General features: G+C 36.9%; 1 protein-coding gene across 1 annotated transcript; it reads right to left on the bottom strand.

Annotated features, from left to right (window-relative positions):
- Positions 1–8,539: 8,539 nt before the first annotated feature.
- On the bottom strand, positions 8,540–10,409 carry LOC129875806 (uncharacterized). The gene is made up of 5 exons (XM_055951042.1): positions 10,005–10,409; positions 9,672–9,920; positions 9,466–9,546; positions 9,026–9,100; positions 8,540–8,950 (listed from the first exon to the last, which is right to left on the bottom strand). The coding sequence occupies exons 1-5, from the start codon at positions 10,407–10,409 to the stop codon at positions 8,540–8,542; spliced, it is 1,221 nt and encodes a 406-aa protein (XP_055807017.1).
- Between the last annotated feature and the right edge of the window lie 10,174 nt (positions 10,410–20,583).

The following is a 20,583-nucleotide window of genomic DNA, read 5'->3' as shown; positions in this document are numbered from 1 at the left end:
AATAAACACACAAATCATGAGTGGTATTTATTTCATTCAATAATAAATATTTGTTATATACTTTATTATATCAAATCCACATCCTTATGAATAACATGATTAATAGGTAGATGTAGATGTGTAATTATAACTGTCAAACTTATTAGGTTGTATATTAAGTGCATAATTAAAATATAACTTTGAACATCACTCAAATTTTATTCCCTAAAGAAATTCACATTATTGTAATACCCCACCACTGGTTAACTTTCATTTTTTTCAGTAGATAAACATAAAAACACGATAATTCAAAATACATATATTGAAAATCATAAAATGAAATTAAACATCAATTATAATCCTTAAAGAAGTCTTCAACATCCAAATGAGTAATATCATTGAGGTCATTAAAACCGTCATTCTTCAAAGCCAGATTTGCTTCAATATTATTATTATGCGAAGGTCCTGCCTCAACAATATTTTCAAAGGCCAAGTGTAATTCTATCCGAGCATTAGAAGAAGAGGCACCACCTCTATTTACCTTTCTTTTGAATGAATTTTAATAAAGCCTTACAAAATGCTCAGACGTTCGACATTCATTTTTTCAGTGGCCTTTCATGCCACAACGATGACAGTTACTTCTTGAAGGGCCATTTTGAGAACTGATATTGTTCTCCCTTTTATGTTGACCACCACCACGACGATTATTAAATCATCTTCTGCCATTTCCATGCCCACGCACATTATTGTGGTCATGATTTTTATTTTGTCTTCTTTCAGACTGATCATGTGCTTTTACTATATTTGTTTCTAGTAATGGAGCAGTTCCAGTGGGATGAGCTTCATAATTTTTCATTAAAATGGCATTATGTTGCTCAACCACCAAAAGGCATGAGATCAATTCATAATATTTTTGAAAACCCTTTTCACGGTATTGCTGCTGTAATATCACATTAGAGGCATGGAAAGTAGTTAGTGTCTTTTCTAATATGTCCTCATCATTTATAGTTTTCCCACATAATTTTAATTGGGTAGTTATTCTAAATATAACAGAATTATATTCAATTACAGTTTTAAAGTCTTGAAATCGTAAGTGCATCCACTCATAACGAGCCCTTGGCAATACCATTGCCCTGAGGTGGTCATACCTCCCTTTTAAATCTTTCCACAATTCAAGTGGATCTTTCATTATCAAGTATTCCATTTTCAGGCTTTCATCTAGATGATGACGAAGGAAAATCATAGCCTTTGCTTTATCCTAACTTAATGCTGTATTTCTTTTAATTATAGCATCACCAAGTCCCTTAGGGGTACAGTAGATTTCAGCATCAAGTACCCATGACAAATAATTTTTGCCAGAAATATCAAGTGACACAAACTCCAATTTTGACAAGTTTGACATGATGAAAATTAATTTTTAAAATAACAAAGACAACTGAAAATTTAATTTCTTCAGTAGATATACCTGATATAGAAGTTAATTTTCTGAAAATTAGAGCTCCGTGCTGATAACGTGTTATGAAGTAAATTAACTTTGCAAAATAAGGTGAGAATAAGAAGAAAAAACAGAAGACGGAGAGAGAGTTGAGAGAATTGAGAAAGCAGTGTATATTTTCTTTGTAAACTTTATCTAAATCCCATAATGGAAAAGTCTAATTACTATACATCCCTCATTGTATCAAAATTACCTGATTTCCCCTTTTTAAAATTTTTCTAATACATTAGTTATGTATCTGATACATCAATTTAGCTGTAAAATAATTAATGAAGATCATTTATTTATGGATAGTATCTTAATATAAGGTATGATTAGTTATTTAAATTAATTACTGATCTAATTAATGAGATTAATTTGGTTAAAAAAAATAACGGTTGTGTACATGAAAATTCAAGCCCAAAAACAAAGCATAAATTCAAACCAAATTCGATTTCAATTTTTTTTCCAGTTTTGCTGATACATAAGTTATGTATCTAATACATCAACTTTAGTTGTAGAATATTTAATGCATACCAGCTATTTATGGTTAGTATCTTAATGTAAGGTATGATTGATTCTTTAATTGAATTACTGATCTAATTAATATGATTAATTTGTTAAAAAAAGCAATTGTTATGTTCATGAAGATTCAAGCCAAAAACAGAGCATCGTCTCGAATGGAAAAAATAGAGCATCAATTCAAATCAAAGTCGATTTCAATTATTTTTTCAGTTTTGCTGATACATAAGTTATATATCTGATACATCAATTTTAGCTATAGAATAGTTAACGCACATCAGCTATTTATGTATAGTAGATTGAGATAAGATATGATTGGATCTTTAAATCAATTACTGATCTAATTAATGAGATTAATTGGTTAAAAAAGACGACAATTATGTACATGAAGTTTCAAACCAAAAAACAGAGCATCGATTCCAAGGAAAACAACAGAACATCAATTCAAAACAAAATTCGCATTTTATCAATTAATCGATATGAATATCACGATACTCCTGAGACATTCTAGAGTTTGGCAATCCGATGTTAGTTATGAACAATACAAAAGTGATGGAATCGTTGTCGGTGACAATGTATCTTACTCAAATCTAAAAGCAACAATCACTTTTGAATTGAGTGTGGATGAATCAGTGAAAAATATTAAAATTCGATACATCGTTGAAGGTAACTCATCGCCAATATATATTAGTAATGATATGGGTGTTAATCTTTACATAGAGTTGAAGAAGAAAGAGCCTAGTTTTGTAAATTATCCCCTGTGCATATCAAGCTCTGATAAAAAAAGATGTGAGAGAAAATCATTCGACAGTACATCTGGAGCAATCGTTTGTGCCGAATCAAACGCGAATGAGTCCTAAATTTTTGGTTTAGAAGAATCTGATAATGTTGCAAATTGTTATATAGCAAAATTGGATTTGACGAACTACATCGCTGATACAAATGGTGGAGAAGTGAAGGTGAATCAATTCTATAAGGACAAAGTAACTCTAGTTGATGTAATGGCCAAATACAAAATCAATAATGAATTTAATTTCAAGATTAAAAGATTCGACAGTAAAAGGTATGCGCATAGTCTGCATTTGGAAATTTTGGTTTTGGATATTATCAAACAGTATGTATTAGATACATATCAATGTGTGTATCTGATACATGCTTAAAAGAATTATTTTTTCCTGTCATGATACATCAAAACTCTATTTCTGTAACTCAGTTAAAAAATGATCGTAGTTATACTTTTAAAAAATATTGCTGTCAGTATGTATCAAATTCATATGACTGTGTATCTGATGCATGTTTGTTTTTTGTTCATGATACATACTAAGAAGCATGTATCAAGTACATGCATTGACACACTTTCTATCAGAATGTCCCTTTGTTTGGTGATATTACATATGAAAAAATGTTGGTATGATACATGTTATTTTTTTTTATAAAAATACAGTTATGTGTTAGTATGCTGTTCAGACGGGTGTTGTTGGAGAATGAAAGCTTTATGTTGGAAAAAATCCGATATATTCAAAGTTAGATATTTCAATAGTGAACATTTATGTGCATTGAGAGATAGGATTTTCAACAAAGTTCATGATACAAAGGCTTTTGTTAGTGCATTCACAGCACCTAAATTGGTTAATCATAAGAGAATTCTCACCCCTAATGATATACGAGAGGATATTAAATCAGCGTATGGAGTTGATATTACCTATCAACAGGCATGGCGTTCAAAAGAGCATGCTTTGAAGATGTTAAGGGGAAAACCTGCTGATGGATATAGACAGCTGCTTGTATACATACATATGCTAAAAATCGTATATCCAAATTCATACATAAGTATGCATAAGTCACCAACTGATGAGTTCATGTATTTGTTCATAGCGTTAAGGCCCTTGATGAGGGAGTTTTAGGTTTATCGTAGTTGTTATTAATGGTGCGCATCTTGATGGACCTTATAAAGGGACGTTTGTATCAGCTAGCACACTTGATGGGGCAGGTATTACTTTTTGATACCGCTGGTTATTGAATAACAGTGTGTCATCTCATTTGTCACGTTTGTTGTTAATTTGATGAATTCTAATAACTATTATATCACTATTATTGATTTTTAGGTTACATATTGCCGTTGGAGTATGGTGTTGTTGATACAGAAAATGATGCATCATGGACGTGGTTTTTTCATAATTTCAAAAATACATTTGGTGAGAGGGACAATATGTGTGTTGTATCAGATAGAAACGAAAGCATAATCAAGAGTGTAAGCATGTTATTTCCCAATGTTCCTCATTTTGCATACATATGGCATATATGGAAAAATATGTGTACTAAATACAGAAGGAGCAAAGCTGTACTAAGTGACCTCTTCTATTCAATGGTCAAGGCATACCGAAAAGATAAAGTCGATAAATTAATGGCCAAAGTTGAAAGAATCGATCAATGGGTGGCACAATATTTAAAAAATGCATGATACAAAAAGTGGTCAAGGGTTCATGCCACTGTCAACAGGGGTAGAATGATGACTTCTAACATCGCAGAATATATCAATGGATATCTTGTTGAAGCACGAGAGCTTCCTATAATTGACTTTTTGGAGCAAACGAGAATGTTATTTGGTGCTTGGAACTACAAAAATAGGGAAATAGCATCTTATACAAAACATACTTTGGGTAGAAAATTCGAAGATATCCTAGTTTCAAACACGATTAAGTGTTCGAGAATGAAGGTACATGACATTTATTTTTAAGTAGATAAGTATTTGATACATAGTTATTTGATATATTAGTTAGGTATAACCTGTGCTAATTATATACTGATACATCATTTCTTATGCATCAGTTCTGTTGTTGATACATCAGTTGTAATACATATGTGTGAAGTTTATTTCCTGCAGGTTTTTGATACATCAGTTATGTATAAACTGTGCTAATTAAAGACTGATACATAATTTCTGATACATCATATGTGTGAAGTTTATTTCATGTAGTTTTTTTTGATACATTAGTTAGATATAACCTGTGCTAATTAAATATTGAAACATCAGTTCTGTAATTGATATATACTTTTTGATATATATATGTGAAATTTATTTCCTACTGGTTGTTGATTCATCAGTTAGGTATAACATGTGCTAATTAAATAATGAAACATCAATTATGATACATAAGTTCTACAGTTGATACATAAGTTCTGATACATATATGTGAAGTTTATTTCCTTCATATTGTTGATTAATCAGTTATGCATAACATGTTCTAAATATATACTGATACATCAGTATAGATACATTAGTTCTATAGATGATACATAAGTACTAATACATATATGTGAATTTATTTATTGCAGTTTGTTGCTTCATCATTTAGGTATAACCTATGCTAATTATACACTGATATATTAATTCTGATACATCAAATGTGTAGTTGATACATAAGTACTGATACATATATGTGAAACTTGATTCCTGCAGTTCGTTGCTTTATTATTCAGGTATATCCTGTGATCATTATATACTGATACATCTGTTCTGATATATCAAATCTGTATTTGATACATGAGTTCTGATACATATATGTGAAGTTTATTTTCTACAGTTTGTTGCTTCATCAGTTATGTATATCATGTGATAATTATTACCCTTTTACATTATTTCTGATACATAGTTGTGTATGTGATGCATAAGTAATGATACATATATTTGAAATTTATTTCCTGCAGGTTGTTACTTCATCAGACTATCTTTATTCTGTTTATGAATTAGGTATAAGATACATTGTGTGTCTTGAAAGAAAAATATGCAATTGTGGCAGATTTCAACTTGACGAGATACCATGTCCACATGCAATTGCAGTGTTGAAGAGCAAGAACATTACTGACCTTCACCCATACTGTTCTGATTACTACAAGCCAGAGGCGTTGACAAATACTTATGAATTACCAATGGTTCTAATGCCAGATAAGAAAGATTGGTCTACTCCGAAGGAAATTTTGAAAGAATTTATCTTGCCACTAATATACAAAAGGATGCTAGGAAGACCAAAGAAAGGGAGAAAAAAGTTCGCTAGTGAGAAGATAATAAGTAGCACAAATTCTTGTGGACGTTGTGGCCACGAAGGCCATAATAGAAAGACTTGTAATTTTATTCCTAAAGAGATATGATGTTTGTGGTATCCCGGTATACATTCTATTTGAATCATATAATTATATCTATTTTTATTTTATATTTGAGTTGATACATGATATAAACATACAAATCTTTTCAGTTGATATGTATCAAGATTAGTACATTCGATTCTGATACATTAAATATAATGTATCAGGATACTTAAATCAGCAGTTACATTTAAAATGTTTACAATTGGTGAAAAAAAAATTGTACATTCTACAGCTATAATTTTTTTAAAAAAAATATACGACGTCCATCGGTTCTCTTTGACTAGAAAAAATGAAATCTCACATGGTTTTTTTTGGATCATTATTTTCCCAAACATAAACATTCTTGTTTTTTCGACAACCATAATTCCATAAGAGTTGTGGGTGATACATAAGATGTTGTTTGATGTAGGTTGTAGATGTATCATATGCAGTAAATCTTGATACATGCGAATCTGATACATAAGCAAGATGTATCATAAGCATTAAATCTTGAGATATGAAATTCTTATGCAAAAACTAAATGTATCAGAATTAGTAAATGTTGAGAAATAAGAATCTGATACATATGCATGATGTATCATAATTAATAAATCTTGATGCATGAAAATTTCATACACAGACAATATGTATCAGAATTCACAAAATGTGACACTTATGAATATGATACATAAAAAAGAAGTATCAGAATCATAACATCTTTATACAAGCGGATCTGATACATAAACAATATGTATCATAAGAATTACTGTTTTGTAAATGAGAATGTGATACAAAAGTATATGTATCAGATTCATTAAAAAATGATAAATGTTATTGTGATACATAAGCAAGATGCCCCGAGCAGTCAAGTTTGATACAGTAGAATATGATACATAAACTTTGATTTTATATTCGAGTTTGACACATGAGAAAAACATACAAATCTTTTTAATTGATATATGGAAAGATTATTATATTTTAGTTGCTTACTGATTCTGATACATTATAGTTAATGTATCAGATACATTATAGTTAATGTATCAGATACATTAAAAGTAGCAGATACATCTAAAATGTTTACTATCACAAAAAAAACCTATTGAACATCAATCATTTCTCCTGGGCTTGGAGAGATATCTCTCCTAGGTTTTTTTATATCATCGTTTTCGCTAACATAACCATCCATGGCCTTCTAACAACCATATCTCCACAAGAGTGCGGCATATCTTGAACGGAAGAATTTGGCATTTAGTCCAGTATTTAGAATAAAAATTCCATCACTAAGATATTCAGCAAAAATGGCCAGGAAAACTCCACAATCCCTGCAAAGAAAGGAATACATAATTTTAAAAAAAGTAAAATTGACATATAAATAATTTAGGTATACATAATTGTTAATACTCACAAACTGTCACTTCCCTGTTGCACAATTTCTTCAACATATTCAACTGCAAATGGGTGATGTGGTTCAAGCATGTTACCGGTTGATTTGTCCTTGTATGAATCAAGCGACGACCAATCAGTACGTTCGTTGTTGTCAAAGAAATCACTATCTTACAAGTATGTTGGTAGCATTGCTGCTATCTTTTGGATCTCTTGGGAAGGGTTACTACTTCTTTGTCTAGGCGATGAATCATACACACGTATCAACCTTTTTTTCAACACAACTATCGCAAGAACCCAATGAAAATCGCTGTCGCAGTTTACTGGAATGTATACTTCATCTACCAAATGCTAGGGCAACCAGGCTAGTATTGAGAAACCTCTTATTATGTTCTTCACGGATCTCTCGTGATGAGCTGTAACAGTGGCCCTTGCCATATCTTCTTGGATTGAAATGTCAGGTGGAATATGATAGTAGCGTGTGTGCAGATTCAATGAAAATTTTGAAAATGCAGTTTGTCATTGTGTATCAATACTGATTGCTCAACTGCATCTTCGATTTCTTTTGAAGGTAGTAAAATATTACATCGATGTGCTGCACATTTTAAGAAAATATTAGTTATATAACAATAAACTTCATATATCAGATTATGTATGTATCAGATACATTAATCTCTATGTATTAGATAGTAAGTATGACTTGTATCATATTCTTTATGATGAAATTTTTACCTCATCATTCCAATATCTGTTCGACTGTGACATTAGGTAGAACCAGTTCTTATTTTTAGGAAATGCCACTACAAAGTGCATTTTTAAAAGCCGAATAAAGAGCACTTAGATCTGTAATGTTCCTCCTTCGGTTTCCTGAATGGAAGCTTGTATTTAAATAATATAACGAATATAATACACAACTTGTATGGATATAAATTGTATATATCATACTTATTTGTTGCCATGCGATTTTAGTAGTCCTTTATCTATCCATTGAAAGTAGTTTGTGAAAAGCTCGGATGAGAGATGATAGCATATACCAAAACCTTCAAAAGGGTGTGTCTAATGCATAACAGATGATAATTTTTCCTTACCCTTTTCACTCGACCCAAAGTTTGAAAGATATGGCGATTGTAAGATCTTCGAAGGAATCCTACTTCTTCGAAATGGTGTCTTCGCATCGTCAGACAATACATTGGGTTTTGATGGAAGAGTGGTAGGTAGCTGGCTATCGCGTAATAGACATTTATCCTGAACTACTTGCTCATAACTAACAACGGTCAATGGCGTGGCTGGTAATGGAAGTCCGTATATTAGAGCATCTATCACATCCAGAGTTACGGTCGAAAATGGTGTTGAAGTATTAGATTCCGATGTGCTTGGTTTGATTTTTTCTTTTTCAATCTCCTCAACTTGCTCTTCTACTTTGTCAGTTTTATCAACGACTACTCTTCCATCTTTCTCTATAGTGTTCTACATGTAATGTATAACGTCATTACAAAACTTATTAATGTTGACTTTATCTCAATAATGTATCTGATACATTACCTGTAATGTATCAGAATCAGCAATAAGCTGAACAATATCTGCTCTTTGTGGTTTCATTTGGTGTGCTGATTCATTCTTCAATTATGGTGTAATAATGAATGTTTCTGGTTCCTACAAATGTTTAAAAAACAATTACTTAAGAAAAAAACTGCTGATATGATATATTACCTTAATCAAATTTTATACTGATACATTACTTTTAATGTATCTGATGACATATGCTGATCAAATGATTCTACATCATCTGCTATAATGTTTGTTCTGATACATCATCTATCTTTTGTATATTGATGGACGGATCATCTTCTTGGAAACATAATAACATTTACTTATGATATATATGTACGAAATGTTCAAATATCTATATATTTAAAGAGGTTGAGCTTATACAATATATATATAACATCAGATTGGTCATCAATTTATTTCTGATACATTACCTTTAATGTATCAGAAGAAACGTGCTGATCAAATGATTCTGGAATATCTGATAAAATGTTTTGTTCTAATATATTGTCCACCTATTTTATCATGGTGGATGGTTCAGGTCCCTGAAAATATAATAACATTTACATATGATACATGAAAATGAAATGTATCCAGAAGTTTAAAAGTATAAATATCAAATATTACGTGATGTATGTACCTTAATATCTTCCTGGACATTAGATTGGTCATTTGCTTGGGGTGGATCAGATTTATTTGCAAAATTGTGCTCCTCCAATCCAGTAGGTGCTTGTTGTTGTTCCACCACATGAAATATTTGATCAAAATCATCTATTTTAAGTTGAGATGATGTGCCAGTCATTCGGTTCGCTATACTGTCGATGGCTTTCAAAAGATCAATATGATTCGAATTAATTTTATTCTCCAAACGCTTGAACTTCTGGTCAACCTTGATAGAGTTATATGAAAAATCAGAATGTATCAATTAATTAAAAGTATATTGTATGTGATACATCTTAAAGTAATAACTTACGTATCTCTTTAAAGACTTCTTTATGGACTTCTTCAATGCTTTGAATTGCATATGAATAATTTGCTCCGAATGACCGGAAGATTCACCTCCTACCGCTGACTTCGCCACTAGTACATTGTCAAGAGAAACATGCTTTTCTGATTCATTTGGTGGTATGACATCCTTATGCATGTTGGTTGTTTCTACTTGAATTGGCTCTTTAGCAGGGGTAATCTTCATTTTTTTGGAAGGAGGTGGAGAAGATGTATCAGTGACATGACTGGATCTTTTTAATAATTCTGTGGGTGGTGTTGTTGAAAAGTCCTCAAATCCGGGGACTTCATGAGGTTTTTTGAAATTGAACTTTACAATTGATGTAGAAGCTTCAGGTTGATGTTGACTGCCATGAATGACAATAGATTCCATTTCATGTTGAGATAGCACAATGTTGGAGCATCAATACTGCAAAAAAGATTGGTTGCTTATCGAAAAACAAGTGAATAATTGATATATGATAATTCTGATACATAAACATGATGTATCAGAAACATTAATCGTAGATACATGAGAAACTAATAGAAAACAACATTATCTGAAGTAGTAGAATCTGATACATAAATGCAGATGTATCATGAGATATAATTCTTGATACATTATAATTTGATACATAAGATAGAGTTTTCAGGAGCTGTAAATACTAATAAATGAGTTTCTACTACATACAATTATATGTATCAGAAAGGTTATAGCTTGATACATTTTCATTTGATACATAAAGTAGATGTATTAGGGACATTATATCTTGATACATTTATAACCTGATACATAAATATAGCAGCTGATACATCTACTTTATAAATTAAATTATACTGTATCAAGGTTACGAATATATAATGTATCTTAGATATTATGTATAATAAATCAGTGCATAAACCAATAATCTTCAATGCATGTACCTCACTAAAGATGGTAAACATGAAGGTCTCAAATTTTGGCTTCACGACAACAACACGCCAATTAAGAATTTTAGGAATTTTATGTCACGCCCCGGGAGGGTACCCTAGACGTGACTGGCACTTGAAAGCCATTTCTGACCGTCAAGCGAACCACCTAACCCAATCATTCCGTCATTCAGTCATATACGCTTAAAGGAAGGCTCAATTATAACATGCTATTTACAATATGGGGGCCGAAGGCCAAACTTGTTTAACTCAACAAAATAAGTATAATAGGACTCCTCAATATAACAGTTCAACCTTCCCACACTCTAGTCTATTAAGCCTCTATCAAAGTCTAGGAGGTGCCAATGACAAGCCCATGGCTACCAAGAAATCAAAGTAAAGGAAACTACAACAAAACTATACAATAAAGTTCAACATCCTCCAGAAACTAGGAGGACTCACCAACTAGCTGAGAGTGTATGTGGATCTTCAACGGAGCACCGGTTGATGATCTCTAGTACCTGTCTCTGCATCATGAAATGATGCAGGCCAAATGGCGTCAGTACATGAAATGTACGAGTAGGTAAAATGGCCGGATGAAACAAACATCAAGGAAACATCAACATCAACTTAGGGTCTCAACTCATACATACATGACAACTCACTCAAGTGTCCTAAGTCTAACAAGAATAGTTTAGACGGGACTAACTCATAAGCCACTCAACTCAACTGACTTGGAGCACTATCAAGACCTAAATGAGAGTTTCTCTTATCCGACAACCATCACTTATGAGTCGGTGATAATACAACAATCAGACATTGTTTCCACGTCCGTCCATATATTGCCAGGGCATGAATGCCTCTCTAATCATGGATACCATCGATTAGTCAAGTCCTATCATTTCAGGACAAATAAATGGGAAACATCTAACTTTAAAGATTCGATCCCATGGGAAGCATCCGACTTTAACAGTTCCATCCCTACTTACGTTGGCGGCGTAGTTCCTGGGGTTCGAGTACGGACTATACTCTCACCCACCTCGGTGCTTGATACTTCTCCCATGACTCTGTGCTCATAAGACTCCCTCCAATCATCTCAAACAAGCCCTCACGGCTAGTTTCATGTGGGACATTGCTAACTCATCAACTCTATTCTCATTTCAACTCAATTAAGTCATAATGGCAAGTTCCATTTAGGACCTCGTCCACTCGTCAATTCTATCCTCTAATTAACTCAATCAAGCCTCATTTAGGTAAGCATTTATGATATCTCCTCAAGACTCATCACAAATCTATGACTTTAGATCAACAATACAAGTAGAATAACACATTTAAGGAAATTGACTTAAGCAACATAATCACATGGCTAAAGAGATCAACAAAATATAATAACAGGTCATCTCCATCAACTCATACTAACATGAAGGTTTTAGGAACTTCTTATCTCAACAACACCAACACATATAGCATCAAATAAATAGGGGACAAAACTCATTCAAACCTAAACCATACCAAGAAACTCCATTTTCATGGACATCTAACCTCAAAGCAAGGGTAGGGCACATGGGTGGACTCAACCCATGTTTTAGATAGCCTTACATACCTTAGTGAAGTCTTGAAGAAAACCTTGTGGTTGGGTCTTCAATGGAGAACTCAAACCTTGAATCTTTTGGAACTCTTCTTGTTGGAGGAGGATTTGGAGAGGAAGAAAAAGAGAGAGAGAGAGAGAAGAACTCCTAGGGCCTTTTAGAGAGAGAGTGGGGGCTAAAAATATGATCTCAAAATAGTCTAGGATGATACATATATAATTTGGGTAAGTTTCCAAATTTCCCCTTCTCAAAAGTTCTGAAAAATAGGCAAAAATGCACCTGGCACGATAGTGGCGCATCGCGCCATTGCAGCGTCAGGCTGATTATGCCTAAAACCTGCACACCTCGCAGTGGCGCGCCGTACCAGAGACCAAACTACTGAGGCATGTTTCTGGTGCGATAGTGGCACGTCGCGCCCTTACAGCGCCAAGGCCAATATTTTCTGGGTTCTGGAAATTGGCTTGAAAAACCCTGCACACCTTTTAGTAACGCGCTGCGCCAGAGCCCAAACTACTGAGGCATGTTTCTAGCGCGATAGTGGCGCATCATACCACTGCGGCGCCAAGCTCAGTTTTCCAGCAATTACAACCCAGGCCTGAAAATCTCTACTGTGCTAGTTCATCTTAGGATCGTCATATCTTTTGACTCTGAACTCCAAAAATTACATTTTTAGTGGTGTTGGAAAGAAGAATTGACGACCTTTAATTTGATGGGTCGTGGGCCACCCAGATTGTCTTTTTTCAAAAGATAGGATCGTTAGAAGTCGACCCCTTATATGAACTCATCATAAAACTTAGCCACGATGAATCTTTTGGACTTAGCTTATTCCTAGGGGTCCTTCGTGACCCCACATCACCTCTAGCACTTCTCAATTTCTCAAGGAATCATCTTAACTCCTGCAAATGCTCCACAATACTCGAGTTCGACCCTACCCGAATACAAAAAGGGTCCGAATCTTCGGGAAAATTTTTAAGGGGTGTTACATTATCTCCCCCTTGGGATCATTCGTCCTCGAATGAAGAGTAACCAAGAATGGACTCGGGGTGCAAATTACAATCAAGAATTTAGTCATTCAATCAATCAAATTCTTAAACAATTATCAATCAAGACTCAAAATGTACAAATGAATTCAAGTCAAGGAAATGGGCATTACCTTCAACATTCTCGTCGGTAGGCACGAATAGATATGGATATTTAGATTTCATGGCTTCCTCCGCTTTCCATGTGGATTCCTCAACAAATTGGTTCCTCCACAGGACTTTGACCGAGGCGACCTCTTTGTTCCTCAACTTGCGAATTTGGCGATAAAAAATTTGGACCGGAACCTCTTCATAAGACAAGCTATCCTTAATTCGAATGCTATCAATGGGGACTACCAACGAGGGATCGCCTAAGCACTTTTTCAACATCGAAACGTGGAACACCGGATGAATAGAGGCTAGCTCTGAAGGTAACTCCAACTCATAGGCAACACTCCCAATCCGCCTCGAAATCTGGTAAGGACCAATATATCGAGGACTGAGCTTCCCTTTCCTTCCAAACCTCATGACACCTTTCATGGGTGACACTTTCAAATATACCCAATCACCCACCTCAAACTCCAAGTCTCTCCTCCTCACATCGGTGTAAGATTTTTGGCGGTTTTGGGCTGTCTTTAGCTTATCTTGGATAACTCTCACCTTCTCCATGACTTGGTGAACAAGGTCAGGTCCAATCAACTCAATCTCACCAACTTCAAACCACCCAATGGGCGATCTACACCTCCTTCCATACAAAGCTTCATAAGGAGCCATTTGGATGCTTGCATGATAGCTATTGTTATATGCAAACTCTATGAGAGGTAAGTGATCATCCCAATTTCCCTTGAAGTCAAGCACACATGACCTCAACATATCTTCCAATGTCTGGATGGTGCGCTCTGCTTGGCCATCTGTCTGGGGATGGAAGGTTGTACTCAAGTTCACCTTTGAACCTAATCCCTTCTGAAAGGATTTCCAAAATTAGGAAGTGAATTGGGCTCCTCTGTCTGAGATGATAGACAAAGGGACCCCATGCAATCTGACGATCTCCTATATGTACAACTTTGCATAATCTTCTGCGATGTTAGTAGTCTTAACCTCCAAGAAGTGAGCTGATTTCGTCATTCTATCCACAATCACCCAAATGGAATCGTGTTGCTTTTGAGACCTCGGCAAGCCTATAATAAAGTCCATGTTGATCATCTCCCACTTCCATTCTGGAATTTCTATGTTTTGGGCTAAACCACATGGCCTTTGATGCTCAACTTTCACCTGTTGGCAATTCGGACACTTGGAAATAAATTCCACAATATCCCTCTTCATCCCACTCCACCAATAGATTTCCCTCAAGTCATGATACATTTTTATGGAGCCTGGATGAATAGAGTATCTGGAACTATGCGGAGGAGGATGGGATCCTGATCTTGTTTCTCCTTTACCTCTGCTATAAGTGAGGACGTAGCCCCATCTCGAATGTTTACTCCACCTTCATTTTTCTCTTTGAGTCGAACTCCTAATCGGGCTAATCGATGTACCTCCTTCGCAAATTCCCTCTTTCCCTCCTCCACATGGGCAGTGCTACCCATAGACAACCTGCTAAGAGCATCAGCAACAACATTAGCTTTACCTGGATGGTAGAGGATGCTCATGTCGTAGTCCTTTAGTAGCTCAAGCCATCTCCTTTGCCTCAGGTTGAGTTCCTTCTGGCTGAAGACATGTTGTAAGCTCTTATGATTGGTGAATACGTCAACATGCACTCCATACAAGTAGTGGCGCCAGATTTTAAGCGCGAATACTACATCCGCCAGCTCAAGGTCATGAGTTTGATAATTCCTCCCATGAACCTTAAACTGTCTCGAAGCATAGGCGATCACCTTCCCCCTTAGCATCAACACACAACCCAAACCAATTGTGGATGCATCACAGTAGACCACAAAGCCCTTTGTTCCATCGAGCAAGGTCAGGACATGAGTAGTGGTTAGCTTGGTCTTTAATTTCTGGAAACTCTCCTCACAAGCATCGGACCATTGGAACTTAGCCTTCTTTTGAGTCAGATTAGTCAATGGTGATGATATGGATGAGAATCCCTCTACAAACCTTCGATAGTAGCCAGCCAGACCCAAGAAACTTCTTATCTCTGTCGGGGATGTGGGTCTGAGCCAATTCTTCACAGCTTTAATCTTCTGGGAGTCAACCTGAATACCGTCTCCAGATACAATGTGGCCTAAGAAGGCCACTGATGCAAGCCAAAATTCACATTTAGAGAACTTTGCATACAATACCTGGTCTCTCAAGGTTTGTAAAACGACTCTAAAATGATAGGCGTGCTCCTCTTCATTCTTGGAGTAGACCAGAATATCATCTATGAATACAATCACAAACATATCAAGATATGGTTTAAACACTCGGTTCATGAGATCCATGAAAACTGTGGGGGCATTAGTCAACCCGAAAGACATGACCAAAAATTCAAAATGGACATAACGGGTCTGAAACGCTATCTTTGGAATATCACACTCCCTCACCTTCAACTGATGGTAGCCAGATCTCAGGTCTATCTTTGAGAAGCAAGTGGCACTCTGAAGTTGATCGAATAAGTCGTCTATTCTGGGGAGAGGGTATTTGTTCTTTACGGTGACCTTATTTAGCTGCCTGTAGTCAATACACATTCTAATGGACCCATCCTTCTTTCAAACGAATAGGACCAGAGCACCCCATGGTGAGACACTTGGCCTAATGAATCCCTTATCTAACAAGTCCTTCAACTGTTCTTTCAACTCCTTCAACTCGGCTGGAGCTATTCTATATGGAGGGATTGAGATAGGATGGGTGTCAGGAAGAACATTAATCCCAAAGTCGATCTCCCTATCAGGAGGGACTCCAGGCAGATCCTCGGGAAAGACGTCAGGAAACTCATTGACAATCGGGACCGACTCGAGAGATGGAGACTCAACATTGCCATCTTTCACTCAAACAAAGTGATAGATACACCTTTTTGAGATTAACTTCCTGGCCCTAAGGTAAGAAGTAAACTTTTACCCTTAGGCATAATCGGACTACCCTTCCACTCTATGGCAGCTTTATTTGGGAATGTGAACTTAACAATTCGAGTCCTATAATCAATGGAGGCATAACAGACATAAAGCTAGTCCATGCCAAGGATCACATCAAAATCAACCATGTCCAACTCAACCAAGTCAGCCAAGGTATCCCTATGATGAATTGACACAGTGCAATCTCTATAGACTCTCTCAGCTAAGATAGAATCACCCATAAGAGTGGTTACACTAAAAGGCTTAAGAAGATATTCAGGAACTTTATCGAATTTGCTAGCCACATAAGGAGTCACAAAAGATAAGGTGGCACCCGGATCCATCAACACATAAAAATCAAGAGAAGAGACTCGAATCATACCCATCACGACGTTTGGAGAGTTTTCTTGATCTTAGCGACTACCCATGGCATACAAGCGATTTGTTTCTCCACTCGTACCTGAAGTAGTGCCCCTCTGGTTACCCCTAGCCGGTGGTGCGGTGGCAGAATGCTGGACTCTCTTTCCCTTGTCGGGCACACCCTCTGAAAATGGTCCATTTGGCCGTATTTATAACAACCAACCCTTCCTGCCCTGCATTCTCCCAAGTGGAGCCTACCACACTTGCCGTATGATGGCTTCTCTCTCGAGCCTTGACTTACGCTGGCCAGGGATTGAGAACCCTGGAGTCTGAGGTTCTGGCGACTCTGTCCCTGCCGATTATACCTGTTCTGAGGCATAGAAGCACTAGCGGTAGATGAGGCATAGTTGGAAGGCCTCTTCTGGAAGAAGGACCTGTTGCCCTTGTTTTGCCTCTGTTCACTCTCATGGCCCGCTGATTTTACCTTCTTGCTCAGGTGCTCTTCTCTGTCTCTTCTTTTCTCATCCTCTACTTGTTGAGCATACACTATTAATCTGGAAATATCCATATCCGAGATCAACAATTCTGCTTTGCACTTCTTCTTTACATGCCTCCCTAATCCGGAGACGAACTTTCTCATCTTTGACCTCATATCTGGGATTATTTCTGGAGCATACCTGGACAGCTGGATGAACTTCAGGACATACTCCTTAACAGTCATACCCTCCTATCTCAAATTCACAAATTCCTCCACTTTTGCTTCCCTCAACTCTCGGGGAAAGAAGTGGTCAAGAAAGGCTCCCTCAAATTCATCCCACACAGCAGGTTCAGCATCCTCACCTCTACCTTGCTCCCATTGGTTATAACAAATGTTTGCCACATCCTTGAGTTGATAAGACACCAACTCAACCCCCTCAATTTCCGTAGCATGCATAGCTTTCAGAATTTTCCATATCTCGTCAATAAAGTTTTGAGGGTCCTCATCAATCTTAAAACTCGTGAGTGCCAGTGGATTCATTCTCAGAAAGTCTCGAATTCTAGCGGCAGCAAACGACTCTTGGGAACTAGAGCTAAGAGTCGGCGAACTCTGGTTACCATTTCGGGCAGCTATTAATTGAGTGAGCATTGCAATCGCCCTTCTAAATTCTGCCTCTGACGTGGGTGCAGGTGGAGTAGCAGGCACTTGGGGCGCCTCCGCATACCTCGTAGGTCGACCTCTAGCCCTTTCCGGGCGTACCTCAGACTGGGGAATCTCTACATTATCGACATTCCTCTAGCTAGTAGTACGTTTTGGAGGCATTATCTGTAATGTATAAACGCACGAATTAGAAGGGAAGTTTCATAGAGTTTAACTCCATCGCACGAATTTAGAGTATGAAAGAGGGGAAACAATTCCTAATGTCCTATAGCCTCATGCTTATAAGTGTGGTGCACTACACATCTATAAATAAGACTCTATTAGACACAGCTTCATAGACTCCTTAGGACACTTGAACTCTGGGCTCTGATACCATGTTTGTCACGCCCCGGGAGGGTACCCTAGACGTGACCGGCACTTGAAAGCCATTTTTGACCGTCAAGCGAACCACCTAACTTAATCATTCCATCATTCAGTCATATACGCTCAAAAGAAGGCTCAATTATAACATGCTATTTACAATATGGGGGCCGAAGGCCAAACATGTTTAACTCAACAAAATAAGTATAATAGGACTCCTCAAAATAACAGTTCAACCTCCCCACACTCTAGTCTATGAAGCCTCTATCAAAGTCTAGAAGGTGCCAATGACAAGCCCATGGCTACTAAGAAATCAAAGTAAAGGAAACTACAACAAAACTATATAATAAAGTTCAACATCCTCTGAAAACTAGGAGGACTCACAAACTAGCTGAGAATGTATGTGGATCTTCAACGGAGCGCCGGTTGATGATCTCTAGTACCTGTCTCTACATCATGAAATAATGTAGGCCAAATGGCGTCAGTACATGAAATGTACGAGTATGTAAAATGGCAAGATGAAACAAACATCAAGGAAACATCAACATCAACTTAGGGTCTCAACTCATACATACATGACAACTCACTCAAGTGTCCTAAGTCTAACAAGAATAGTTTAGACGGGACTAACTCATAAGCCACTCAACTCAACTGACTTGGAGCACTATCAAGACCTAAATGGGAGTTTCTCTTATCCGACAACCATTACCTATGAGCCGGTGATAGTACAATAATCAGACGTTGTTGCCAAATCCGTCCATACCTTGCCAAGGCATAAATGCCTCCCTAATCATGGATACCATCGATTAGTCAAGTCCTATCATTTCAGGACAAATAAATGGGAAACATCCAACTTTAACGGTTTGATCCCATGGGAAGCATCCGACTTTAACGGTTCCATCCCTACCTACATTGGCGGCGTAGTTCCTGGGGTTCGAGTACGGACTATACTCTCGCCAGCCTCGGTGCTCGATACTCCTCCCATGACTCTATGCTCATAAGACTCCCTCCAATCATCTCAAATAAGCCCTCACGGCTAGTTTTATGTTGGACATTGCCAACTCATCAACTCTATTCTCATTTCAACTCAATTAAGTCATAATGGCAAGTTCCATTTAGGACCTCGTCCACTCGTCAATTCTATCCTCCAATTAACTCAATCAAGCCTCATTTAGGTAAGCATTTATGATATCTCCTCAAGACTCATCACAACTCTATGACTTTATATCAACAACACAAGTAGAATAACACATTTAAGGAAATTGACTTAAGCAACATAATCACATGGCTAAAAAGATCAACAAAACATAATAACAGGTCATCTCCATCAACTCATACTAACATGAAGGTTTTAGGAACTTCTTATCTCAACAACATCAACACATATAGCATCAAATAAATAGGGGACAAAACTCATTCAAACCTAAACCATACCAAGAAACTCCATTTTCATAGACATCTAACCTCAGAGCAAGGGTAGGGCACATGGGTGGACTCAACCCATGTTTTTGATAGCCTTACATACCTTAGTGAAGACTTGAAGAAAACCTTGTGGTTGGGTCTTCAATGGAGAACTCAAACCTTGAAGCTCTTGGAACTCTTCTTGTTGGAAGAGGATTTGGAGAGGAAGAAGAAGAGAGAGAGAGAGAAGAACTCCTAGGGCCTTTTAGAGAGAGAGTGGAGGCTGAAAATATGATCTCAAAATAGTCTAGGGTGATACATATATAATTTGGGTAAGTTCCCAAATTGCCCCTTCTCAAAAGTTCTGAAAAATAGGCAAAAATGCACCTGGCGCGATAGTGGTGCATTGCGCCATTGCAGCGCCAGGCTGATTACGCCTAAAACCTGCACACCTCACAGTGGCGTGCCGCGCCAAAGACCAAACTACTGAGACATGTTTCTGGCGCGATAGTGGCGCGTCGCGCCCTTACAGCGCCAAGGCCAATATTTTCTAGGTTCAGGAAATTGGCTTGAAAAACCCTGCACACCTTTTAGTGGCGCGCCGCGCCAGAGCCCAAACTACTGAGGCATGTTTCTGGCGCTATAGTGGTGCGTCGCGCCACTGCGGTGCCAAGCTCAGTTTTCCAGCAATTACAACCCAGGCCTGAAAATCTCTACTGTGCTAGTTCATCTTAGGATCGTCATATCTTTTGACTACGAA

Source organism: Solanum dulcamara, chromosome 12 (genome assembly GCF_947179165.1).
Source record: "Solanum dulcamara chromosome 12, daSolDulc1.2, whole genome shotgun sequence".
Classification (NCBI taxonomy): Eukaryota; Viridiplantae; Streptophyta; class Magnoliopsida; order Solanales; family Solanaceae; genus Solanum; species Solanum dulcamara.
Note: the sequence above shows the minus strand (reverse complement) of the source record. Positions and strands in the feature narration are given on the sequence as shown.

What these genes read in the sequence shown, in the direction of transcription:
- LOC129875806 (XM_055951042.1), bottom strand. Translation starts at nt 10,409, where the DNA reads ATGGAATCTATTGTCATTCATGGCAGTCAACATCAACCTGAAGCTTCT. An exon ending in ATGTCCAGGAAGATATTAAG is followed by an intron (nt 9,547 to 9,671) that starts GTACATACATCA and finishes ATGATAAAATAG; the next exon opens with GTGGACAATATATTAGAACA. An exon ending in TTTCTTCTGATACATTAAAG is followed by an intron (nt 9,101 to 9,465) that starts GTAATGTATCAG and finishes CCATAATTGAAG; the next exon opens with AATGAATCAGCACACCAAAT.